General features: G+C 37.3%; 1 protein-coding gene across 2 annotated transcripts in view; it reads left to right on the forward strand.

Annotated features, from left to right (window-relative positions):
* Adamts19 (ADAM metallopeptidase with thrombospondin type 1 motif 19) overlaps positions 1–17,627 on the forward strand; it is a 155,821-nt gene that overhangs the window by 91,420 nt on the left and 46,774 nt on the right. For both annotated transcript variants that reach the window (XM_048331432.1, XM_048331431.1), the window contains 3 exons: positions 6,697–6,827; positions 7,660–7,832; positions 11,200–11,324. In XM_048331432.1, coding sequence (XP_048187389.1) covers positions 6,697–6,827; positions 7,660–7,832; positions 11,200–11,324 — 429 coding nt within the window. The remainder of the gene's footprint in view (positions 1–6,696; positions 6,828–7,659; positions 7,833–11,199; positions 11,325–17,627) is intronic.

Raw genomic sequence — 17,627 nt, forward strand, 5'->3', positions numbered from 1 at the left:
GTGAGCATTTTGCCAATCTTTGGTTTTAAGTTTTAGAGCTTTTCAATTTTATGAATGTTTCACTAACAGTGATGCTGTGTTTTTATTGCTGCTAATTATAATACTGAATCAGATTTATGTAGTACTTTCACAAAGAAGTGTTACTTTTTCTTTATTATTTAAACAAAAACAAAATAAGCACAATAATAGCATAAATATCAAAATTTCTGAAAGCAATGTATCCTTTCAGCTATAAAATTTTTCCTCTGGAGAACCAATGAGTATTTTTATTTTTTTTGGTCAATAGAAACACTATAAATAGAACATTCAAATTGACATTTGGAAATTATCAAATGGTAGCTTAATTAAGCATGCTTTATAAATTCTTAGGAATTTTTTAGTATGTATTTCAAGATCAAAATCATTGTTGCTGAAAAGTAATTTTTCATTGAGGAATGTGAAGTATTTTGATCCCATATGTACTTATGGTAAACTGAATACAAAATGCAGGTCAATACTCCACATAATTTTTTAACTTGTGTAGTAGAACAATAATGTAGCGTGCTTCTCTGTTTGCTCATTAATTATAACACTAGAAGCCTGGCCTTTAAATGACACCTGAGGATTGCAGTTCAAAGCCAGCTCAAGCAGGAAAGTCTGTGAGACTTTTATCTCCAATTAACCAACGGAAAACCAGAAGTGGCGCTGTGGCTCAAGTGATAGAGCACTAGCCTTGAGCTGAAGAGCTCAGGGCCTGCACCCAGGCCCAGAGTTCAAGCCCCACGACCAACCAAAATAAAACCAAACCAAACAACTCAGCACTCAAGAAATAAAGGATGAAAATCTACAGCTTATTTCTGGAAAATTGTCCTGAGTTAATACTTAAGCCTGAAGAACTGCAGTCAATCAACAAGGTTGAGAAGTGCAAGGTTGAGAAGTGCAAAACAAAAGAAATATTAAGTAACAGGGAATTGGATCTAAGTCCGTTGTTAAAAAATGAGGTAGAAGCCAGCACTGGAGATTGACACTTAAAATCCTAGCTATTCGGGAGACTGAGAATTGAGGATTGTAGCCAGAGCAGGCAGCAAAGTGGGTGAGACCCTATCTCCAGTTAACCACCCAAAACGCAGAAGTGGAGATATGGCTCATGTCGAAGAGCATGAGCCTTGATCAAAAAAGTTCAGGGACAGTGCCCAGGCCCTGACTTCAAGCCCCAGGACCAGCACAAAAAAAAGTGAGGTAGATATGTACACACTAATATTAAAAAATCTAGGAGACATGGATGTTATTACAGGCATGTCAGAAAAAAATGGTTCTTTATATTATGCTCCTGGAGACTTAGGAAAACACAGGTTGCAAACAGACATGAGCACACACATAATATGTATTTTTAGACTCAGAGAAATTAGTTCAAAAATATAAACTACAAGCTAATAAGCAGTTAACCTTTGGTAGAGGAGGTAGTGTTCGATGGGAATAAGGCCATGAGAGGTGAGAGTGAATGCAACTTGTATCCATATATTCTTGAACTGTTTATATAAATTAAGCAATTATATAAACCAGTAGTTTATATAAATTAACCATTTATTACTTCTATAATTCTCTAATTAAGAAAAAGAAAAAAGTGTGCAATTTGTTTAAATGTAAACTCTTTTTTTGCCAAGGATAGAAATACTTAATATTATAGAAGTGATCAATATGAGAATAGTTCCTTAAAGGAAACTTCTGTGAAATGTCAGTTGATTATAAACTGTGCCAATATTTTTTCTATCAGCTTAAATAGAGTCATACTTTTAGTCTGCTTCATTTTTCACTTAAATGACACAGGAGGTATAGCAATGTGTGTATAAGGAAATCTTATAATACTATAAATAATTTATGGCTGAGTCATGAAGCCCTGCCCTGGCAATACTCGTCATCATCCCCTCTGCCACAAAAGCAGTGATGTGTAGAGATAACTGAATGTTCAGCTTTGAGTCTTTAAGAATTATATAGCCATTCATCTGATTTACTTTTTCTTTACTTCTTTATGATATAATCTGTGGTCCTAAATTTTATATTTTGATTTTTTCCATAATTTTGAGAAATTTTAAAAAGTTTTTGGCAGTACTCTGACTTGAACTCAGAAACACCCCTTGCTGTGCAGCCACTATATCTCTCAAGTTACATTTACAGCACGTTTTGCCCTGGTTAATTTTGAGAAAGTTTCTCACTTTTTCCCTGGGCCAGCTTCCTCCATATTTGGGCTAACAGACAGATACCAATGTGCCCATCTACTTGTGGAAATGGGGTCTTGGAGACTTTGTCTTGCCTAGCCTCAAGCATCCATCTCCCCAATCCCACCTTCTAAGTACATGAGATCTAGGAAGGATCCATTGGAACCTAGCTAAAATATGTTCTTGAGACCTCTAAACTAAACACTCTTTCAGTAACTGAAACTGAAATTGATTATCAAAAGTAAAATACATTTTATTTCTCCATAACCACATGCCTAGTGAATTGAAATAACTGACTTTCTTAGTTTCCTATGCAGTGTGTGTCTCTTCAGTTGTCAAGGTGTTATGGTTGTTATAGTGGCTTCCAGTGCCACTCTCAAGTTGTGTAAGATGGTGCTAAAATATCGGAATGCTGGCAACCTCACACTAAACACTTCAAGCTCTGTGTAACGCAAACTTAAAACACTGTAACACTATAATGCACTCATAACGCTAATGATGTCAGCTGTACTGCATAAATTTAGTTCTGAAGTGAATTTATCACTGAAAAAATATCTACAGAATTCAATGATTCAAACTGACATTTTTTAGAAAGCCAAGCTACTGAGGAGGCTAGAACTGAAGCTCTTAGTTCAAAGCCAGCCCTGCAGGCAAAGCCACATGAGACTTTTATCTCTAGCTAACTAGCAAAAAGTAGAAACTGGAAAGGCACAGCTCAAGTGGCAAAGCATCAGCAAGAGCCAAGCAAAAGTGCAAGGCCCTGAGTTCAAGCCTTCATGCCAATTTACACATGCACACACACGAAGTAAGATGAAGATTTATATTCTATTTTAGACAGCATTTCCAAAGAAACACAGTTTTTTCTTTCTCTTTTGTTTAGCTGTTATCTTGCATAATTTCATTTTTGTATATTTTTATAATTCACATTTATCAAAGAGATTATAGTTGATAAGTGTCTAGTTAAAAGCCAATAATGTATAAGTAGATATAGTTATATGTATATGAATCTGTATGCATATATAATACACATGTAAATGTATCAAGATATATGTATATACATGTTTATTTTATATGCATGTGTATATTACCATGTTTTCTCAAATAGCGAGAAGGGAAGTTAATTATAAATTTACTAGGATTGTAGATTGATGTGAAGAGTTTTATGTAATATAGTTTAGTTGTTTACTTTTCAAGTGAGATTCCTTAATTTGCCATAATCATTTTTTGTTGAAATAAATAAGACTGTCACATCCTCACGACCACCACTTGCATACATAACAAGCTTCATGCTTTCCTTTCTTTTCTTTTCTGCACTTCTTCCATAGTGTGCACAGATCTGGACCTGCTACTTTGACAAGCTCATGATTTTTTTCAATCACACATTCTCATGAATTTCTTACACATGGAAAGTTCAGACAGTAAACATAGTCAGATTTATAAACCATGTCTTCCCCCAGAAATTGTCAAATGTTATATATTCCTTTAGATTTTTCATCAATCAGAATCATATAACAGACACATTCTGGGTTTTAAAGCCTGTGTGGGGTCTTTCAACAAGTTGAAAAACACAAACATATATTACAATATGTGGCGCTGACAACTTTATGGGAATCGTCGTTAGGATCGTTTTATATATGAATCCAACAAACTATTTTGTATAGTAAGTTGAATGAAAATATTAAGCATCTGGATACTGGTGGCTCCTTAGGGGGCTGAGACCTGGGGGATTACCATTTGAGGCAACCTAGGGAAAAGCCTCTAGAGAACATAAGTTCAAGCCCTAATTAAAAAACAAACAGGGGCTGGGAATATAGCCTAGTGGCAAGAGTGCTTGCCTCATATACATGAAGCCCTAGGTTCGATTCCTCAGCACCACATATATAGAAGAGGCCAGAAGTGGCACTGTGGCTCAAGTTGGCAGAGTGCTAGCCTTGAGTAAAAAGAAGCCAGGGACAGTGCTCAGGCCCTGAGTTCAAGCCCCAGGACTGGCAAAAACAAACAAACAAAAAACCCCAACCATTTAGCACTTTTCGTATGTTTAGCAAGCATCATCTAGAAGACACACAAGCTAGTTTCATGCAGAGATCCTATTATCTGTAAGAAATTATCTGTGAGAAACTTCAGGTGTTGTACAGCCCTTTCTCCAAATCCCATGGATTTGTATATCCACACTGGCTTGCACGTTGGCTTCCAGATTTCTTTATCTGCCAAATGTGGTGTAGTTTAAGTTGTGTGCAAGTCTAGAACCAACTCTTCTCTAAATAAGTTTAGTTTGTTATGAACAGTGGCCCAGCCTTTCACTGCCAGATTGCTGGCATGGAAGGAGGTAGGTAAGGGGGGAAACTTCAAATAGGCCAAAACATTACAATGGTTTGAAGTTTGACAGCTTACCTATTAGTGTTCTTGCCAATAACTGACAGAACATTGTTAAGTTCTTAAAACCAGTAAGTGGTGCAGAAGTTTTCTCTCTGTTTTCCTTATTTTCCAATTTCTACTCCATATCTTCCTACCAAATCCCCAAATGTTTGAAGACCCCCGTAGTATGATGGTAAGACCTGCAAGGTTAAATTTAAAACATCTTAAATCTAAAAAAGATTGAATTTGAATTCTGACATTGTTAGAAAAATCTATTGGTATTAATTATTTTATCACATAAAAACAATAAAGCATGCACTTAAAATAAATTTAAGTCAAGGGAGATCAAGAAATATCAGAATGGTAGCACTGGTGGCTCACAGTTATAATCCCACCTATGCAAAAGGCAAAGATCAGTGGATTGTGGTACAAACACCACTGGGGCAGGAAAGTCCATGAGACACTTATCTCCAATTAACTACAAAAAAAAAATAGAAAAAAACAAAAGTAGACTGTGGCTCAAGTGGTACAGTGCTAGCCTTGAGTTAAAAAAAAATACTGGGCTGGGGATATAGCCTAGTGGCAAGAGTGCCTGCCTCGGATACACGAGGCCCTAGGTTCGATTCCCCAGCACCACATATACAGAAAACGGCCAGAAGCGGCGCTGTGGCTCAAGTGGCAGAGTGCTAGCCTTGAGCGGGAAGAAGCCAGGGACAGTGCTCAGGCCCTGAGTCCAAGGCCCAGGACTGCCCCCCCCCCAAAAAAATACTCAGGATAACACTTAGGCCTTGAGTTCAAGCCTCAGGCCTGGTATGAAAATAAAAATAAAAAAAGATTTCTGAAATCCATCACTGGTAACGTTAATGGAATGATATGTATATAATAATGTATTGTTGTACTTCATCTCCATTACATCTTATCAATTCACTTAATATTTCACTCAATCATGATTAAAGCCTTGGTAACCAGGTAATTAGATAAATAAGATTTTAGTCATACCTTGAAAATAAGTGAAGTTTTGAACATTTCTGTAATTTTTTGCAATTTGCTCAACAATTTCATTTCACTATCAGTTATCTAAATGTCCCTGATTTTTTTCTTAATGTTCTCAATGTGATTTTGTTGATGTCTCTAACATGTTTGCTGGGACCATCATCAGCTTGGCTTTTATAGCATAGAAAAGGAAGAAAGTTTTCAGAAGAAAAACGTTATAACATTAATGTTTAAAATATAATGGGGGCTGGGAATGTGCCTTAGAGGTAAAGTGCTCACCTTGCATGCATGAAGCCCTGGGTTTGATTCCTCAGCACCACATACACAGAAAAAGCCAGAAGTGGAACTGTGGCTCAACTGATAGTGTGCTAGCCTTGAACAAAAAGAAGTCAGGGACAGTGCTCAGGGCCCGAGTGCTAAATAAAGCCTCCAGACTGGCACACACACAAAACAAAAACAAACAAACAAAAAAAACATAACGGAAGTCTTCTAGAAGAAAAGAAAGCATAAAGTGCTGAAAATGAAATCATGTTTTATTACAAAGAAACAGTACATGGCTGACATTGCTAATAAAAATAGTTAAGTTTGCTTAAATGGCTGCCTCAACCTTGTTTCAGAAATATATTTATTGATGATTTTCCCATCTGTATACCTGACTATGCTTCTTATATCCTGTTTAAAATTGTTACATATTTCTCAGAATGTCTTAAATTTTCTTTTCTGGTGTTGCAATTTTGCATTCTCTGTCCACCTTCACCTTATCTACAACACAGATACTGAGTTCTCAGTGTGACGGTACTATGGTACTGTACTGCTGGGTACTGCTCTCAAGACATGAGAACTTTGAGAATTAGATCATTATACTAGTATGACAAAAAAGTGACAACTTACTCTTTTTAAATTTTTTTATTGTTATTATAAAGGTGATGTACTGAGGGGTTACAGTTACATAAGTCAGGTAAAGAGTGCATTTCTTTTTGGACATTGTCATCCCTTCCCTCTCTCCCAGTACTTTTTATCTTTTTCAATTCCTTATATTTGGGGGCTATAGTAAACCTAGTTTGCCTACCTTAATTCCAGAGACTGTATAGGCCAGTGAATGACTTTCCATTGTGCCTTGATTTGTTCACCTAAGACATAACTTTTGGAATAGTGGTGTAAGGCTGGCGAGTGTAGCAGCAGGACCTCAGCACCCGAGCACTGGGCTGGAGAATGGAGCATGTGGAGTTCCTGCAGCCGAACCTGCAGCTCTGGGATCAGCAGTCGAGAACGCAAATGTCCTGGGTAACTCAAAATTCCTGACTTGGGGAGGGAACTTTTCTTCGATTTGAAAATACAAAGCTTTTACCCATAAGCTATGTTGTAAAGACAGAGAAATCTTTAATTTCTACTCCACTTTGGTAAACTAAAAACTTCCTTGAATTATTTATTTTTATTTATTTTATATACAAATTCCCTTTAATATGAAAATACAGGCTAATTTTTCTAAGAGTAAAATGATGGAAACTATAAAAGTTTTTTTTAATGAATCCAGTAAAATATACTTAAGTAAACATAAAAATGTTAGAAAATTTGTCATTATTTAAAAGAATGGTGAGAAAAGAAGAAATATAATACAACCTTAGAAAAACAGATGAAGAACAAAATTAATTATGATGAGAAGCTGAGAGAATAAAAACAAAAGCTTACAGAGCCGATGCCAAGTTTATTGTACAATTGTTTGTTCAATGACATTGAGCCTGGAGAGACAAGAGTGAAAAGGCCGTGTCAGCTCCTGGGCTCTGATGCCAGAGACCAGATCTGAGGCATGGTTGAGTCACAAGCAGTGTCAAAGAATTATGAGTTTATTTGAAAACATGCTAACAACTCTAAGGACTGAGCTGCCCCGTGGGAACCAGCCTCTTTCTCTTCCTCTCTTGGTTCATTCTCATGACAAAGTGATTTTTATTCTTCATCTATTTTAGAAGATAAGTTGAAGACATATATTGCTTATAAGACATAAACATATGGATATCCTAGCTATTGTTTAATATACTCATTTCAGAAATGGTTTTCAAACTAAAGATTTTTTTATCATGAAAAATATAAACTTGACTATTTGCACTGTCTTCTCTAGGCTAAGTTCTGAAGCAAGGGATTGTAATGGTCCCAGAAAACAATACAGAGTATGTGAGAATCCACCTTGTCCTGCAGGTGTGCCTGGCTTCAGAGACTGGCAATGTCAGGCCTATAATTTTAAATCTTCACACCCAAAGCAAGTCCTTCCGTGGCAAGCTGTCATGGATGAAGGTAAGACCATAAGGGGCCCCCCTATCTTGGCTGAGTAGAGTTCTAGGCTTATAAAGTATTGTTTGTTTGTTTTAAGCAGCAGTAGGGCATCTATTTTTTGAAAGAATATCTTCTAGGTATTTGTGAATTTTAATTTTCTCTCTTTACTGATATATGACAACCATAAGAACTAACAAAAATAATTTTAAAATATAATGAGATATTACTACATATCTGTTAGAAACACCAAATTCTGGTGAAGTTGACATGAACAATGCATATCTCAGACACTGTTGGTGAAAATACAAAATGATACAAATGGTCTTTACTCGTTATTTCTGAGGCAGAGCCTCCATCCTGCGTGGCCATGTGCCTGGACCACTATCCGTCTATTTCCAGTCATGGCTGGAATCCCAAGCATGTGCCACCATGTCCAAGTTATTTTCACGGAGATAGGGTTCTGTCTTTTTTTTTCTGCCTCAACTGTCCTGCAACCATCTTCCTAATCCAAGCCTCCCAAGTTGCTAGGATTACAGATGTAAGCCACTAATGCCTATATTTTATAATTTTATTTTTATCTTTTTGGATGTAGGGTCTTGTGCTCACTGGGAAAGTACCATACCACTTGAGGCACATCCCAGTGGGATAATTTTTTTAGGTTGGACATATGAATGAGGTCATGTGGCATTTGGCTCTGTGGCTGGCTTTTTTAACTTAGCATACTAATGTGAGTTCTTTCCATGGTCACAAATGAAAATGTTGCAATCCTTTCAAGAACTGATTAGTATTAAATTGTGGGTGCATGCCAATTTCCTTTATCAGTTAATCTGTTAGGCCATTGCAATTTCTTGTTCATTGTAAATAAATCATGCTACAATGGACATTGAAATGCGGATATTAACTTTGAATTTTTTTTTTTTTTTTTTTTGGCCAGTCCTGGGCCTTGGACTCAGGGTCTGAGCACTGTCCCTGGCTTCTTCCCGCTCAAGGCTAGCACTCTGCCACTTGAGCCACAGCGCCGCTTCTGGCCGTTTTCTATATATGTGGTGCTGGGGAATCGAACCTAGGGCCTCGTGTATCCGAGGCAGGCACTCTTGCCACTAGGCTATATCCCCAGCCCCAACTTTGAACTTTTTTGAAGATACCAGTAGTGTGGTTACTGGATTGTATGGCAGCTCTATTTTGATTTGTTGATGGACTTTCATCATATTTTCTGTGATGGCTGTTCTAATTTACATACACTAGCAGTATGCAAAGGTATCTTTTCTCTTCAGTATTATAAGCACTTGCTTTTTTTTTTTTTTCTTTGCCGGTGCTGGGGCTTGATTTCTTGAACTCAGGGCCTCAGCATTGTTCCTGAGGGCTCTGTTATTTGAGCCATAGCTTTACTTCTGGATATTTAGTGGCTAATTGGAGATAAGGCTCTCAAGGACTTTTCTGCCTAGGGTGACTAGATCTCAGCCTCTCAGGGTAGCTAGGATTACAGGTGTGAGGCACCAGTGCCCAGCAGCACTTTTGTTTTGAGTATTTTTGTAAAAACCTTTCTCACTGGTGCAAGGTGATAGTTGATTTTAGTTTTGATTTGTGTTCAACAGCCAAAAAGTTTTGACAGTTTTGCCAAAATGACCAGCTACATATATCCTTCTGGGTAGTCTTCATATATTAGAGTGCTATAGAAAAAATGTAATCCACAGCTTTTAAAAATCTAAAGTATTAATAATATAGGGCCTTTTGAAATGCAAATGGCTACATCTTTCATTCTTATAGATCATATAAAACTATGACTAGTAGAATGTAAAAATGGATATTATTTTAGTAGTGAACATTCAGTTTTAAAGAAAATAAACACATGGTGTTAACATTCAGATATTTTACAATCTCAATATGTGCTAAGATTTGGCTGTATTCCTCTGTAACACATATTTTGGAAAGGGTTGATCTCTTAAATCAAGATAGAACCTGCCTGCCAAGTAATGGAATGTGACATGGATCACTGCAGTACCACACTCTCTGTGCGTGCACTTCAGGAAGGAGGATTGGTATCAAGTAATTCTGTCATCTGTAAAGCTAAATTAAGCAGAATGTACTGACAATATGCTATAAAAAATTAAAAGATTTTTTTATCTGAATTCTTGTTTGGAATATGAGTGGAATTTTCTAGGAACATGACTCCTTTCAACATCATTCATATATTTGTTTTGCTCCTGTTTTCAATGAAAATTCCAGAAAAAGTGTAATATATGCCACATTGAAAGTGTTGCAATTATAGCCACTGTTTTTAAGTCCAAAGGTATGACATAGTCGGCAGTCACTGAATAAACAACTAACTTTGAGATGTGAGGGCACAGTGAAATGCTTTATTGCAGCTAATAATTTTATCTTAAAGGAAGAGTTCAAAATCAATCACATTAGAGGCCTTCTATCAGCTTCTCAAAATTATTGAGAGCAATATTCAGAAGCCACATGTGAAAAGTGGTTGAAATGTCCAATTCTGAAGGCCCACAAAACTGTCTGACTTCTCTTTGCAAAATGATACCCTGTTCCGTTCCCCTGGATGATATTTGGTATTTACAGAATCCTTTTAGCCTACATGAAGAATACTGAAAACATAAGGAGGGTCAATGTGAAAGACAGTAGCTATTTTCCATTCTACTATTTATAAAAGCTTCATGAACGGTAAAGAGCCTGACTGGTGTCAGGCCAATCGAATAGTAATGTAGCATGAAAATTGTTTTGAAATTTCAGATTTGGATTTCATACTACTGTTGTTAAGAAACACTTAAGCTCCTTTAAAGGAGGCTTCAAACTACTTAAACCTATTTTGCCTTGCTGAACACCAATGGCTCATGCCTATCATCCTAGCTGCTCAGGAGGCTGAGATCTGAGGATCCCAGCCAGCCTGGGAAGACAAATCTGAGAGTTTCTTATTAACCAGAACACCGCTGGAAACAGTGTGGCTCAAGTGGTAGAACACCAGCCTTGAGCAGAGAAGCCAAGTGAAAGTATAAGGCCCAAAGTTCAACACTCAATACTGGTACAAAAATATTAATAAGATAATCAACCAAAACATTTTGAGACCCTCTTCAAGCTTCACTCATCCTGCCTTAATGTTCAATGGGGCACTGATAGACTACCAGCTCCTCAAGAATTCTTTACCTTGAAACAATGTTCTTCTGCCTAGATAACATATTCACTGAAGTAAAATGCTCACCTCCAATTATCAACCAAAAAGGTGAAAGTGGAGCTCTGCCTTTATTGGTAGAGCAGCACCTTCATTGAAAAAGCTAAGGGACAGTGCCCAGGCCCTGAGATCAATCCCAAGTACTGGCAACATTATATATAAATGAGATATTTTTTCTCATTTCTTTTTTGCTTATTCTTGATGTAGAAAAACCATGTGCCTTGTTTTGTTCTGTTGGAAAAGAACAGCCTGTTCTTCTGTCAGAGAAAGTGATGGATGGAACTTCTTGTGGATACCTGGGGTTAGATCTGTGTGCAAATGGCAGGTGCCAGGTAAGACATTTCAAAAGGAAGTACCTCAGGTAGAGGGGAAGATACTGAGACTGTTGACAAGCTTTGTATTACGGTGGAAAGATTTAGATTAAGGTTCAAAAGATGTTTTGTTTATCTTGCAAGCTATGCCCTTTGTCATACAGAAGCTCTGCAGTTTGATGCAATCCCATTTGTCCAACTGTGTTTCTGGGCCTTTATTAAGAAAGTTTTGACCTGTGCCAAGGAACCCTGGTGTTTCTCTTATTCCTTCCTGCAATGTTTTCAGGGTATCTGCTTTTACCTTGAGGTCTTTGATCCATTTGGAGTTGATTCTGGAGCAGGGTGATATATAAGGATCTACTTTTAGTTTGTTACAGATGTTTAACAAATTTTGCTGGCACCATTGGTTGAAGAGGCTGTCTTTCTTCCATCCTATTTTTTTTTTGGTTCCCTTATCAAAGATTAGGTGGCCATAGGTCTTCAGGTTCATGTCTGGGTCTTCAGTTCTGTTCCATTGGTCCTTGGGCCTGTTCTTGTGCCAGTACCAAGCTGTTTTTATTACTATTACTTTGTAATATAGTTTGAAGTTTGGTCTTGATATTTCTCCAGCACTGTTCTTCCTGCTAAGGATTGTTTTTGCTATTTGGGGTCTTTTATTGTTCCATATGAATTTTTGGATTGCCTCCTCTATTTCATTAAAGAATATTGTTGGGATACTGATGGTTATTGCCCTCAGATTGGGAGAAGATCTTCCCTGGGCATACAATAGACAAGGGCCTCATATCTAAATTATACTTCGAATCCAAAAAATTAAATTCCCCCCCAACAAATCCTCAAAGAAACAACTGCTTCCTTAGTAAATGGGCTAAAGACTTAAAAAGAGACTTCTCTGAATGAGAATGGCCAAGAGACACATGAAGAAGTGCTCAACATCTCTGGCCATAAAAGAAATGCAAGTCAAAACAACATTGACATTTCCCATACCCCAATAAGAATGGCCATCATCAAGGAAACTAATAACAACAGATGCTGGAGGGGATGTGGCCAAAAGGAATCCTACTACACTGTTGATGGGAGTGTAAACTTGTTCAACCACTCTGGAAAGCAGTGTGGAGGTTCCTCAAAATGCTAAACATAGAGCTCCCCTAAGACCCAGAGACCCCACTTTTGGGCATTTATCCAAAGGACCACAAGCAAGACCACCCTAAAGCTACCAGCACAACCATGTACATCAAAGAACAATTTACTATGACTAAAAATATAGAACCAACAACCCAGATGCTCCTCAGTAAAGGAATGAATCAAGAAAATGTGGTACATATACCCAATAGAATTCTATGCTTCTATCAGAAAGAATGATATTGCCCCATTCATTAGGAAATGGAATGAATTGGAAAAAAAAATAATACAAAGTGAAGTGAGCCCGACCCAAAGAAAAATTGACCCTATGGTTTACCTCATTTGTAATAATTAGTACGTGTCTAGGATAGTCATAGCAGATGATCACAGTAGCTCAATAGTTATGTACATATGATCACATAAGATGAAGTTAAGTGAAACAAACTCCAAGTTATGGAAATAAGTGGTTTATCATTGTTATTTTCAATGTATTATGTGAATTTTTTTTCTTTTATCTTCCCTATGGTTTAGTCCCTGTTGTCACTGTATTTGATTTTAATACCCTGGGTATTGTATACATGTTTCTCTGAACTAAGGAAAGGAAGAAGAACATCAAAATGGAGAGACAAAGGGTAAAAGTTAAACCAATACAATAGCAATACTTACAAGGCAATATGCTGTAAATCCACTATACAACTTAGAGTTGGAAGGAGAGGAGGGTATTGGGGAGGAGGGAAGGTGGGAGAAAAATGAGGGTGGAGGTAACAAGATTGATAAGAAATATACTCACTGCCTTGAGTATGAAACGGTAACCCTTCTGTACATCACATCACTTTGACAAGAAAGAAGGAAAGAAGGAAGGAAGGAAGGAAGGAAGGAAGGAAGGAAGGAACGAAGGAAGGAATGAAGGAAGGAACGAAGGAACGAAGGAACAAAGGAAGGAAGGAAGGAAGAAAGATTTGTTTGTGGTCCTGGCTTGACCTAGAGAAAGTCTGATCTATTTGACACTCCATTTCTTCACTTGTATGACAAATAATTTGAACTAAGTAACTCACAAAATCTGTTACTAATTGAGAGAATCTGAGATTTTGACTGTTTATCACAAGTCTAAAGTTGTAACACTTTTATGTTAAAACATTTCAAACCCAAAACTTAGACACTCTAGGTCCTCAAATGAGGCATAACACTATAAAAGCAAAGTTGTAAATTATATTGAAATGTTTAACAACACATATGAATCAACAGACTTTTAAATGCATGACCAGTTTCTCATAATACTGAAATGTTTCATTTGCTTTTCTCTTATGTTCTGAATACGTTCTTTAAATTTTATTTTCTCTTCTTAATTTCTGAGTTGAGGCACTTTTCCTTATCTGTCTTTAGAAAATAGATAATTTGTTAAAGTGAGTATGAGGAACAGGAGGGAAGTGTTCTTAGAATTTGCTCATCACATTGAGATGCTGTATTGGATTGGCTTCTACAATTTTGTCTACAAGAAGTTTAATCTAGGCTGGGAATATGGCCTAGTGGCAAGAGTTCTTGCTTTGAATACATGAAGCCCTGGGTTTGATTCTTCAGCACTACATTTATAGAAAACGGCCAGAAGTGGCACTGTAGCTCAAGTGGCAGAGTGCTAGCCTTGAGCAAAAAGAAGCCAGGGACAGTGCTCTGGCCCTGAGTCCATGGCCCAGGACTGGCAAAAAAAAAAAAAAAAAAGAAGTTTAATACCAAGTTTCCTATGATAACATGGGAGGGAGCAGACAGAGCATAAGGGAAAGTGAACCTAGAGGTAGCTTTAAAGATTAGGTGTTTTTTTCACAATTGTCACCTTTTGTAGTGAGAAAACCAGAAGAGAGAAGAAAAGAGGAAGGGAGGAAGACAGACAGAGAGAGAGAGAGAGAGAGAGAGAGAGAGAGAGAGAGAGAGAGAGAGAGAGAGAAGAAAGATGGGAAAGAGAGGGAGGAAAGGAAAGAAAGAGACAGAAACACAGAGAGAGAGAGAAATGCTTGAATATGCATGGGCAGACACTGTTACCAGGGCTTAAAAACTCAGGGCCTCTTATACTTGTTCAAAGCTGGTGCTCTATCACTTGAGTCACACCTGCATTCCAGGTATTTTTGTTGAGTAATTGGAGATGGAGTTTTTGACAGAACTGGCTTTGAATTGAGATCCCCAGATCTGAACATCTTCAGTAGCTATGATTAGAGGCATGAGCCTCAACACCCAGCATAACTGAGACCTTTTATCCCTTTTGTCTACTAGTTTGGATATAGATTTCCTCAGCAACTCAATATGGATACATTCTGACATATGTCCCAGAAAATGGAGAGTAATAAATCTATTAGTAGTGAAAGAAATAGCAAAGTGGAGCAGCAATTCATCCATGAAAGCCATCAGGAAACTATTCTTAGGCAAGTCATGCTGTAATATATATGGTGCATTAACTAATCTATAAAATGATGCCTTTAGATCAATAGTAATTAACTTATACTATACACTCCTTTGAGAATTGGAAATAAATTTTCTCCTATAAAAATACATTTGAGGGCTGGGGATATAGCCTAGTGGCAAGAGTGCCTGCCTCGGATACACGAGGCCCTCGGTTCGATTCCCCAGCACCACATATACAGAAAACGGCCAGAAGCGGCGCTGTGGCTCAAGTGGCGGAGTGCTAGCCTTGAGCGGGAAGAAGCCAGGGACAGTGCTCAGGCCCTGAGTCCAAGGCCCAGGACTGGCCAAAAAAAAAAAAAAAAAATACATTTGAGGTGCTGGAGATACGGCCTAGTGGCAAGAGTGTTTGCCTCGCATACATGAAGCCCTGGGTTCAATTCCCCAGTACCACATATACAGAAAATGGCCAGAAGTGGCGCTGTGACTCAAGTGGCAGAGTGCTAGCCTTGAGCAAAAACGAAGCCAGGGACAGTGCTCAGGCCCTGAGTCCAAGCCTCAGGACTGCAAAATAAATAAATAAATAAATAAATAAATAAATAAATAAGATTTGAGAAAACACACGCATGACAAAATTTGAAATGAATTGCAAACTATGGGCAGATCCAAGAGCCATTATGGATTCCATTACGGAATATCATGCAACTTAAATTCTTTTGTAGCTTCAATATCCCATATTTTGCTATCTTGTTAATAGTTTTAAATCTTTGAATCATGCAGTGCCAATAACATAAGAAACAGTGTTATGATTATTTATTAATTTCCTTTATTTTTAGTAGATTAGGGCAGTCACTTGAAATGTAAGTTTTCAGTTACCTATATCATAAAATTTAAAAAAATTCTCATAGGTATCTAAGCTCTATATAATTTGTTTTTGGAAGAATATGTCATTCAATTAAAGCCTTTAACTTCATTTAATTCTAACAGTTCATCATACACACAAATCTGTCAGTCTAGTGTTTATCTAAAATGAATATATTTTCCCAAAAATTGCTTTTAACTGTGTATATCAAATATAATATGTTAAGTTGCTGTGCTTTTTTCTTATTCAAGCTGTATAAACTAGATTGTTTAAAGGATCCCTGACAAGACATTAAAATTTCAGCAACAACAAATGTGTGTACAAATGTTTCCTGAAGCTTATGATTATCGATTACAATTTTGTGAAATGGATTGTGACTTCTAAAGGCATTAGAGTACTTTAATACTGTGACTTTGTAATTGAAATATTTCATTCAATATAATTAAAAGCATTTCTCTTTTTCTGACAACCTTCTCTAAACTGGAGGTTTGTTTTCTTTCATTATAAAATGTAGAACACCGAACCTAAATGTGGAACTGTAAACTTGGTGAATGGAAAGTATTGAGACCAGCTTTCTGTGGATAACACAGCTTAGCTCTGTCAATTTTCGGTTGCTAAAAGTGTAACGATGTCATGTTACCTTACTGTTACCCTGGCATCCACTTCCAGCATGCTGGGACTGCTTCCAGCACTGGCCCCTGGGAAATGGAATTTACTTTTCTAACTCTTTCATCCTCACATTTTGGATTTATGTAAGAAAATTTGGATGATTTGTGGACATTAAAACTACTAACAAAAACGACAAACCCCTCCAGAGCATATTGTCTGCCTCTTTTGTTTTAGGTTTACAGATAATATCTGGTTATGATATCATAGTTAGAGTTGGGGAAGAACTTGAGAAACTGAAAACAATCCATTTAACCACTGTATTTCAGTTACTATCTTCCAAGAAACAAATTGGGTTTAGTTAGCTTAGTTATATTTAGTTTAGTTACTTTAGTTTAGTTAGATTGAGTTTAATCTCTAGTGGTAACACTACCAATAGGAAAAGAAAACTGTGGGAAACAGTACATGCAAAGCCTTTAAGGTCAGCCTTAGAGAATTGGACTGTTCTCTGTCCCTGGGAAGGCTGAGGGCGGCCCTGTCAAGACCTACCGTGCTTAGCTTAGCGTTACAATGGCCACAGTCTTCACCTTCATAGGCAGGTTGCCTATGCAAATTGGTTGTTTTCTTGTTTAAGGGTAATTGCCAATCCTGGAATTATTCCCCCCAACTAACACCCTTATCTCCTTGATGTAGCCACCTTTCTGCCCTTATTGAAGTAGTCTCTTTGATGTAGCCACTTTCCTGCGTGTACTTTTGTCTGATAATGAATAAAAACTCTGTCCGTGGGAATAGTGGCATCTGATGCTGGAGAGGGGCAGCAGGTCCCCTGGTACCCTGCAAATCAGTTCCACGGTCTGGTCTCCATCATTGCTTTGCTCCGGCCTTGCTCCTGGCTACAGCGGAACAAGCGACGGTTTGCAACAGAAAACTACATTTTAAGGTCTAAAGTCTATCCTGTATTTTTCCTTACTTACATATGGATAAATGTTTTTACTTCACTTTGGAGTTAAAATGCTTAAGTTTTACATGACTCCAATTTAGTGTCACTTCACTATGTTGGCCTCTTTTTTAACCCAGAAATATACTGGGACTGGTTGATCAGTCCTCTACTAACCACTTAACTATCCCTATATCAGCATAGGCATTTTGATATAAAGGAAGGGATGCCATCATGTGGAGGTGTCATATGACTCTTACTTTCTCAGGATGGTCATCCTACAGATGTACTTTATTATCTACCTACCTACCCACACCAACACCAACACTAGTATTTATTTCTGATTTACTTAACACTTTAGAGTTTTTCCTAAAATAATTGGAGATTACAATGAATGAATATTAAGCTCTCT

This window comes from Perognathus longimembris, chromosome 22, assembly GCF_023159225.1.
Source record: "Perognathus longimembris pacificus isolate PPM17 chromosome 22, ASM2315922v1, whole genome shotgun sequence".
NCBI lineage: Eukaryota > Metazoa > Chordata > Mammalia > Rodentia > Heteromyidae > Perognathus > Perognathus longimembris.